The sequence below is a fragment of the Eimeria acervulina genome, genomic scaffold, assembly GCF_000499425.1.
Source record: "Eimeria acervulina Houghton genomic scaffold, Eah_scaff57, whole genome shotgun sequence".
NCBI classification, from domain to species: Eukaryota; Apicomplexa; class Conoidasida; order Eucoccidiorida; family Eimeriidae; genus Eimeria; species Eimeria acervulina.
Window position 1 is genome coordinate 1 of NW_013549720.1, and position 9,493 is coordinate 9,493.

Below are 9,493 nucleotides of genomic sequence, written 5' to 3' on the forward strand. Positions count from 1 at the left end.
GCGGAGTCCGGCTGACGCGGCCATCAGCAGTCAGACAAAAACACAAAAAGAATAAAAACACCCAAACACAAATACACACACTCCCCTGCTGCTGCTGCTGTTGCTGCTGCTGCTGCTGCTGCTGCTGCTGCTGTTGCTGGTTATTAGGGAGTGAACAGCTGCATGCGTCTCCTTATGTTGAGATCCAAAGCCCTCCACTCATCTCTATCGGGCGTACAAAAAACAATCTTCATTCTCTGCTGCTGCTGCTGCTGCTGTTGCTGCTGCTGCTTCTGCAGCTGCTGCTGCCTGTGCTGCTGTAGCTGCCAGCGGTGTGCTGCAGCAGCAGCACAGTAAGCAGCAGCATGCAGCGGGTACGCCCCAGCTGCTGTACCCAGCAGCGGCACTGCAAGGGTCTTAAGCCCGAGAGCAGCAGCAGCAGCAAAAGCTTTTAAGTAACAGTCTTCAAGCAGATAAAGAGAAGGGGAATGGAGTTGACGCTGCTGCTGCTGCTGCTGGTGTTGCTGCTGCAGCTGCTCCTGCAGCTGTTGCGGTGGCAGGTGCTGTTCTTGCTGCTGTTCCTGCTGTTGCTGCTGCTTCGCTTCCTCTACATCGCAGTCTATCAGCAGCAGCAGCTGCTGAAGCAGCTGCTGCTGCGTCAGCACAGCAACAGGCTCCACACACTGCAGCAGGAAGAGAGGAGCAGCAGCAAACCCAGGGGTTAATACTAAAGACCCTCGCTTCAGCAGCAACTGCGGTGGTAAGGGACGCCGTGGTGCTGCTGTTTCTGCTGCTGTCGCTGCTGCTGCTAATGCTGCTTCTGCTGCAGAGGCTGCCGCTGCTGCTACCAGCGGAGAACACTCGCAGCAAGCCCCCTTCAGTGCAGCTGCTGCCCTTCGCGCTGCTGCTGCTGCACCTCCTCCTCCTGGTGCTGCTTCTGCTGCTGCTGCTGCAGATGGTGAGAGCGGCCACTGCTGCTGCAGCTGTGGGGTCAGCAGCGCTGCATGCATTTGTTGCGCAGCAGCAAGAAAGGAGTTTACAGCATCTGCCGGGCCTTCCTGTTGCTGCTGCTGCTGCTGCTTCTGCAGCAGCAGCTGCTGCTGCTGCTGCAGGAATAGGTGAAGCCAGGGACCTGCAGCAGCAAACAGCTGCGATGCCCCTCGAAAGCCGCTGCCTTCCGCGTGTATTTGCAGCGAACGCCCAATGCCAGCCACCGCCCCACAGCAACGCAGCTTAGAGATGTCTGCAGCAGCAGCAGCAGCACAGCAGCAGCAGCAAATGACAGCAGCAGCAGCAGCAAATGACAGCAGCAGCAGAACGGAACAAACACCGTCAAAGAAAATCAACAAAAAAAGCAGCAACAAGAGCACCAGCACCACAGCAGCAACACGAGCAGCAACACCAACTGCAGCAGCAGCAGCAGCAGCAGCAACACCAACTGCAGCAGCACCAGCAGCAACAGCAGCAGCAAACTGTTTACCTCCTAGGTGTAAAGCCACGTGATCCCACACCCCCGCAGCAGCGGAATCAGCAGCATGATCCCGTTGTTGTGGTCCCTGCTGCTGCTGTTGCTGCTGCTGCTGCTGTTGCTGCTGCTGCTGCTGTTGCTGCGGCAGCAGGTGAGGAGGCAGCTCGGGGTCTGCTACTGCCCAAGCCGACGGAACGCGAATGCCCTCCATTTCTAGAGGAGGTTCACGGGGGAAAGGGACCTGAACCCCACAAACCCTAAACCCTAAACCCTAAACCCTAAACCCTAGACCCTAAACCCTAAACCCTAAACCCTAGAAAACCCTACTAAACCCTCATTCCTGGCCGGCGAACAAAAGGGGTCTCTGGAAGGCAGAGTGGAGACAACTGACTGGGTTAAAAGCTCTAGGGTTTAGGGGTGCGAGGGTTTAGGGTTTAGGGTTTACGGGTTTTGTGAAGGCAGCCACGCGCTGCAGCAGCAGCCGCTGCAGATCTCCAGAGGGGGGTCGCCTGCTGATCTTCTTCAAACCCTTGCTGCTGCGGAACCCAGGAAACCCACTAGTAGGAATATGCCGCAGCAACCGCTGCTGCTGCTGCTGCTGCCGCTGCTGCTGCTGCTGCTGCTGTGGAGACAGCAGCATCTGTCCAGTCAGCGCGCTGCTGCTCCCATACAAACTCATAAAGCACTCCCTCGCGGGCCCTTCAGCGGGGGCCCCCCACAGGGGCCCCATGGGGGGCCCCCCTACAGGACCTCCAGGGGGCCCTCCTAGGGGCCCCCCTAGGGGCCCCCTCGGGGGCCCTCTCAGGGATCCCCCTTGGGGTCCCCCTTGGGGCCCTCCTAGGGGCCCCCCTTGGGGTCCCCCTTGGGGCCCCCCTTGGGGCCCCCTCAGGGGCCCCCCGAGAGGCCCCCCCAGGGGCCCCCCCAAAGACCCTCCAAGGGGCCCCCCTAGGGGCCCCGCAAGGGGGGCCCCCTTGAAGGTGTATCTAGCAGCCCGGGTAGCAGCAGCTGAAGCAGAGGCGAGTGGGGCAGAAGAAGGATTGAGGAGAGGCGCAGCAGCAAGCATGTTCTGTACGTACAGCAAAAAACTCAAGGGAGAAGCAGCAAGAACAGCAGCCGCTTGGCTGCTGCTGCTGCTGCTGCTGCTGTTGTTGCTGTTGTTGCTGCTGCTGCTGATGCTTCTCGTGGTGCAGCTGCTGCAGACGACGCACCAGCACCTGCTGCTGCTGCTGCAGAGACACCTGGCGTTGTCGCTCTTCTGTTTGTGCTTGATAAGAAGACAGGCGTCTGCCCTTAGAATAATAAGAGGGCCCGTACAGCGAGCTCCGCTGCTGCTGGTGCATGCTGCTGCTGCTGCTGCTGCTGCTGCTTTTGCTGCTGCTGCTGGTAGTGGTGGTGGTACTGCTGTAGAATGAATGCGCTGAGCTATCGCTCCTGCTGCATCTGAACTGTTGTCGTTGTTGCTGTTGCTGCTGTTGCTGTTGCTGCTGCTATTGCTGTTGCTGCTGCTGCTGGTGGTGTGCCTGCACTGCAGCGCTGCTTGCCGACGCAATAGCAGCAGCAGCAGCAGCAACAACAACAACGACAACAACAGCAGCAGCAGGGGCTTTGGCTTGCTGCTGTATTTGTCTTTGTTTGTATTTCTTCTTCTTTACTTCTTTTGCTACGTTTGTGTGTGTGTTGCTGTCGTAGGAGAGTAGGCTCAGCCCTAAGAGTTAAATAATAACTTAACAAAGTGCAGCGATAATAATTTAATAAACTAATTACAACAGAAACAAACGAAGAAAGATAAACTCGTGAACACCATTGAGAAGGCCCCTCCTACTCTTCTGCTTCTCTTATACTACTCTAGACCCCTGCTGCTGCTGCTGCTGCTGCTGTTGCTGCTGCTGCTGCTGCTGTTGCTGCTGTTGTTGTTGCTGTTACTGCTATTTTTCTTAATAACAATATTAAAATACAATAAAAACTTAAATTTTATTTATGAAACACCGAAGAAGCTGCTGTAGGCGTCATGCTGCAGCTGCCTTCAGTTATAGAGGGGGGAGGGGGTTCATAGACAACAAATTTTTTAACATTGTTATTATTATTTAGTTTAATTAATTATTATTATTTAGTTTAATTAATTATTATTATTTAATTTAGTTATTTATTATTTTATTTTATTTGTTTGCCTCTTTTGTTTGCTCTTTTCGCGCTGCTACAGCAGCACAAAGACACTTCACAGCATATTTCGTTCTATTGTTTATCTATAAATATAATATATAACATCAATAATAAATAAATAAATAAATATAAATATACATATAAATATATATAAACATAAATATATATATTTATATATTTATTTATTTATTTATTTGTTTAAATAGGATTATATACAGAAGGTTAATAATAAGCTGCGTAGACAGATTGTATTACAAATGGAGTGTATATATAACTGTCTTATTATAAATAATTATCTGTATATACAAATGCTTTTTAATTAATTAAATATATAAAACTAATTTATAATTATATGCATATAGACAGCGTTTATTCAGTCGTGCTTGTAAAGGGTTGCTGCGGTGTATGTTCAGCAGCTTAATAATTTATATATATATATATATATATATGTACAGATGTTTTATAATTAGTTAAATATATACACAGAGTTATTTGCGGTGTATCTGCAGCCTCCCTCTATCAGCAGCAAATCTCTACAGTTTTGCTGCTGGGGTCCCCTTCTGCTTCTTAAAGATTTGTTTGCTGCATGCACAGCAGCAGAAACAGTTGCTGCATTACGCAGCAGTGCTGCTACTTGAGGTGTACAGGCACGCAGCATCAACCGGAACTGCTGCAGCAGCAGCAGCTCCCGAAGCAGCAGCAGCAGCAGCAGCAGCAGCAGCAAATGAGAGTCCCTATTCTTTATTCACTTTTGTGTTGTATTTCTTGCTGCTCTGTCCGTCTTTAACTCCAGTGCAATTAGAGATAACAGGCTGCTGCTGCTAATGCTGCTGCTGCTGCTGCTAATGCTGCTGCTGATGCTGCTAATGCTGCTGCTGCTAATGCGGCTGCTGCTGCTGCTGGGAGGCGCAGCAGCAAATGCTGCAAGCGAGAGATTACAACCAAAATAAATAAATAAATAATTAAATAAATAAATATATGTCTCCACGCCTACGAAGACGAAGCACCCACAGAAGGAAGAGCGCTGCTGCTCATGCCGCGACGTCGCTGCTGCTGCTGTTGCTGCTGCTGCTGTTGCTGCTTTAGCCGAGGAAGAGCTGATGTACTTCTAGAGAGTTTTGCTGCTGCTGCTACTGCTGCTGCCCTTCGCGGTTGCGGCGTAGGTCGTGAGAGGCCGAGGCGAGGCAACCTGCTGCTGCTGCTGGTTTTGCTGCTGCTGCTGGTTTTGCTGCTGCTGCTCGCTTTACTGCCGACGTTGGGTTTGCTGGTGCTGGTGCTGCTGCTGCTGGGTTTGATGCTGCTGCTGCTGGGTTTGTTGCTGACGCTCTGTTTGCTGCTGCTGCTGCTGCTGCTGCTGCTCTTGCCTTCCATATTCTTGCATGCGGGCGCAGCAGCAGGCGTAGAGTTTGGTTGTGCAGCAGCAGCAGAAGGAAGTGCTGTTGCTGCTGCTGTTGCTGCTGCTGCTGCAGGGGTTTGTTTCTTTTGTGCTGCTGCTGTTTGGCTTTGCTGCTGCAGCCGCTGCAGGCGCTGATCAACCTGAGACAGGAAAGCTTTTGCTGCTACAGCAGATGCAGACGCAGGAAACAAGCTGCTTTTTGCTGCTGCTGCTGCTGCTGCTGCTGCTGCAGTTGCTGCTCTACGCTCTTGACGCGTCTCCATTCCGTGCTTCAGCAGCACAGGGGAATCAGGCGCTGCTGCCTCTGCTGCTGCTGCTGCTGTTGCTGCTGCTGCTGCTGCTGCTGGTGTTACAGTGGCAGTCTCTGTCGCCGCAGCAGAAGCTCTGCGAGAGCTGCTGTTGCTGCTGCTGCTGCTGCTTGCATGAGCGTCATTGAACACATCCTTAACTTCCTGCTGCAGCCGCTGCCACATCTTCGGCTGCTGCGTCTGCGTCTGCGTCTGCTGCTGTTGCTGCTGCTGCTGCTGCAGCGGTAGCAGCGAATTGCTAGAGGGGAAGAGAGCTCTATAAGGCGAGAGGGTGCGGCTGCTGCACAAGCTGCTGCGTCTGCTGCTGCTGAGACCTGCTGCTGCTGCTGCCTCAGCCCCTCTGCATGCTTCTGTTATCATCTGGGCGCTGCTGCTGCCCAACAACTCCAGCAAACTCGTGCTGCTGCTGCTGCTGCTGTTGCTGCTGCTGTTGCTGCTGCTGCTGCTGGTGTCCTGTGCTGTTGCTGCGTCTTCAGTGGGAGACCCTTCCTGCTCAAACAAGGGAAGGGGCTCGTCGCTGTCTTGCTGCTGCTGCTGCTGCTGCTGCTGTGGCTGTTGCTGTTGCTCCTGCTGCTGCTCCTGCTGCTGCTGCAGTATGCGAGGCAGCTCTTCGTCTGAGACTATAACAGCAACTTCATCACCGCTGCCCTCTGCTGCTGCCGTTGCGGTTTTTGCTGCTGCTGCTTCTGGTGCCGCTACTTCTGCTGCTTCTGCTGCTGCTGCTTCTGCAGCTTCTGGTGCTGCTGCTTCTGCGGCTTCTGGTGCTGCTGCTTCTGCTGCTACTGCTTCTGCTGCTGCTGCTTCCGCTTCTTCTGCTGCACCGTCCACACGCTTTGAAGAGAGGCGTTGCCGCTTGCCTGCACTGCCGCTGCTGCTGCTGCTGCTGCTGCTGCTGCTGCGGCTGTCGCTGCTGGTGTTGCTGCTACCGCTGCCGCTGCTGCTGTCCGTGCTGTCGCTGCTGCTGCGCTTCCTGCTGCGCTTCCCACGCTGCTGCTGTGCCTCTTGCTGCTGCTGCTGTTGCTGCTGCAGCGTCTGTTTAGGCTCCTGCTGCTGCTGGGTTTGTTTCTGCTTCTGCTGTTGCTTGTGTTGCTTGTGCTTCTGTTGCTGCTGGTGCTTCTGCGGCTGCAGGGTCTGAACTTGCTGTTGCTCTGGTTGCTGCTGCTGCTGTTGCTGCTGCTGCTGCGTGTGCGGCAGCAGTTGGGTTGGCGGGGCAGAAGCATCAACGGTAGACCTGCGGCTTCTAGCGAGGCCGACACTGTCTGCTGCTGCTGCTGCTGCTGCATCTGCTGCTGCTGCTGCTGCAACTGAAGCCGAAGGGGCTGGTGCCGTCGATGCTGCATCTTCTGTCTCGAGCTCATGTGCTGCTGCTGCTGAAGGTGCTGCTGCTGCTCTGTTCTGGGCAGGCGGAGTCGCAGCAGCAGCTGCTGGTAGTGCGGGTGTAGCGTTTGCTGCATCTGCATCTGCCCCTGCTGCTGCTGGAGCTGTTGCTGCTGCTGCCGCTGCTGCTGCTGCTGCTGGTTCTGCTGCATCTGTATCAGAGTCGCTGCAGCAGCTGGCGGCTTTCAGCAGCTCTTCTAAATCAAACATTTCTGTTAGCTGCTGCACTGGTGGGCTCACAGCTTCTTCGTGCTGCTGCTGCTGCCAGCGCGCCGCAGCAGCAGTGGAAGCAGCAGCAGCAGCAGCAGCGGCAGCAGCAGCATCATCAGGGTGGGGAGAGCAGCAGAAGGGTAGATAAGCAGCAAACCTCCAAGCAGGGATCTGCAGCAGCGAGGAGTAGCAGCACTCTATCCACTCAGACGTCACTGACACGCTTCTGCTCTTACTCGCCTTCCTGCTGCTGCTGCTGCTGCTGCTGCTGCTGCTGCTGCAGGGAGCAGCAAGCACCTTCCTCACCGCATCGAAGTAAAACCAAACAAAAAATCGGCCGCACACTTCGCGGATCAGCACCTGCTGCAGCGCAGCAACATCTACTCCATTCGCTGCCAGCTCAGCAGCAGCAGCGGCAGCAGCAGCAGCAGCAGCGGAGCCTGCTGCTGGTTCAGACGGTGAGTCTGCTGCTGCAAGTGCTGCACTGGATGGTGTTACACTCGGTTCGATCTGTCTCGGCCCGTTGTGCAGCTGCTGCTGCTGCAGCATTTGCGGCTGCTGCTGCTGCTGTACCTGCTGCTGCTGCTGCTGTACCTGCTGCTGCTGCTGCTGCAGCTGCTGCTGCTGCAGCAGCAGCTGCTGCTGCACCAGGGTATTGGCGTACTGCCAGCACTGATGTTTATATATTCTTTTTCTTACTGGCTTCCACATACGGTTCGGGTTGAGGGGTATAAATTTATCTTTCTTTAGCTGCTGCACGCAGCAGCTAAAGGTAGCAGCAACCAGATCCTGAGGCTGCAGCTGCATAGCAGCAAAGCTGCTGCTGCTGCACGGCAGCGGCTGCAGCAGGTGCTGCGGTGGAGGCGTGCAGCAGCATGAACAGGGCAAAGACAAAGACAAGAAAGACCACTGAGCCAGCTGCTTCTCTGTTGCTGCTGCTCCTGTTGCTGCTGCCCCTGCTGTTGCTGCTGCTGCTGTGCCGTCGCTACAGGCAAGTGGGTGGAGGCCAATGTCGTAGCATTGCTGCTGCTGCTGCTGCTGCGGCTGCTGCTGCAGCTGTTGCTGCTGTGTGTGCGGGGGCAAAAGGGCAGCTTTCAGAGCAATAAGCTGCCCCGCCCCGGAAAGAGGAACGGTAGGCATAGGAGAGGATGTGAGTGCTGTTGAGCTGCAGCAGCTGCTGCAGCAGTTGCTGCAGCAAGAGCTGCTGCGCGGGGAGATTGGTGGGTGTGTATGGGGTCTAGGGGGTCCTCCACATGCAGCGAGAAGCTGCTGCAGCAAACATTTTATTTCTGCGTTCAGAGGAAGCAGCAGAGCAGCAACAGCAGCAAAGGCAGAGCTCTGCAGCAAACTGAGAAGGAGTGGTGGTTATGAAGGGGGGAGGAGCGCGCAGCGCTTGCCTCGACGACGGATCTTTATAAAGCAGAAAAAATATAAATAATTTACTTTATTTCATATTTAAATTCAAATAAATTGAGCCCCTACACCTGCATATCTTGAGGTGTACATGCAGCTCGGCTGACTGTCTGCAGCAGCCCCAAGCGCAGAACGTGAAGAGGGTTGTTCGCATGCAGCGAGGAATAATAAATTGTTCTCTGAAAGAAATAATATAAATAATGTTTATTTTACTGTATTTATCGTTATTTTATAACAAAGAAAGCAATAGAAACCCTCGCTTAGGGGTTTAGCGGCCGGCTGTTTGTATGCACAACACGGCGGCACACACTCGCTGTACATACACCTGAAGAAGCAGCATATTTTTCGCTTGTTGAGCTGCTCTCTCTTATTTATTTCTTATTAATTTATTTATTTTACACTCATTTATTTGCATTAAAAGAAACTATCAAACAATAGAAGAAGATATCTGCACACTTACCCCCCGGTGCTTCCGCAGCGCGAACTCAAGAAAAGTGATGCTGCTACTGCTGCTGAAGCAGCAGCAGCTTCGTTTCTTGAAACAGAAACAGCAGCAGCAACAACAACAGCAACAACAACTGCTGCAGCAGCAGCTTCGATACCTGAACCAGCTGTAGCTGCAGCAGCAGCAACTGCTGTTGCAGCAGCAGCTTCGATACCTGAACCAGCATTTGCAGCAGCAACAACAGCAGCAGCAGCAGCAACTGTTACATCAGCAGCAACTGTTTCAGTAGCAGCTTCAACACCTGAACGAGCAGCAGCAGCAGCAGCAGCAACTGTTGCAGCAGCAGCAACTGTTGCATGAGCAGCATCGATACGTGAAGGAGAAGCCGCCGCCGCCGCCGCAGCAGCAGCAGCATCAGCAGCAACATCAGCAGCAGTTGTTGCATGATAATAAGCTGCTGGAGCAGGATTATTAGTTGCTGCTGCATGCGAACATGAATCCAATCGGGGTAATTGTACCGGGAAGTGCATGCGCCTTCCCTCAGCAGCTCGAAGGTGATTTGAAGTGGCTGCTGGATATTAAACCTGCAGCAGATATCGTTTGCTTCCTGACGCAGAACAATCAACTGCCTCCAGATATGGGCATTGGCATTTACTACGCACTGCCGCCTTTCGAGAACTGGGAGGTGAATCAATTGATTATATATATATATATATATATATATATATATATATATT

The 9,493-nt window shown here is 53.3% G+C and overlaps 2 protein-coding genes across 2 annotated transcripts; both read right to left on the minus strand.

Moving 5' to 3' along the window:
• Positions 1-143: 143 nt before the first annotated feature.
• Positions 144-2,510, minus strand: EAH_00010860 (hypothetical protein, conserved; the record flags this gene model as incomplete). Its single annotated transcript, XM_013395002.1, has 3 exons — positions 144-1,222; positions 1,460-1,688; positions 1,893-2,510. The coding sequence occupies 3 exons, from the start codon at positions 2,508-2,510 to the stop codon at positions 144-146; spliced, it is 1,926 nt and encodes a 641-aa protein (XP_013250456.1).
• A 2,087-nt stretch (positions 2,511-4,597) lies between these two features.
• On the minus strand, positions 4,598-8,038 carry EAH_00010870 (hypothetical protein, conserved; the record flags this gene model as incomplete). The annotated part of the gene is made up of 1 exon (XM_013395003.1): positions 4,598-8,038. One exon carries the CDS (start codon positions 8,036-8,038, stop codon positions 4,598-4,600), a length of 3,441 nt encoding a protein of 1,146 aa, XP_013250457.1.
• Positions 8,039-9,493: the final 1,455 nt, after the last annotated feature.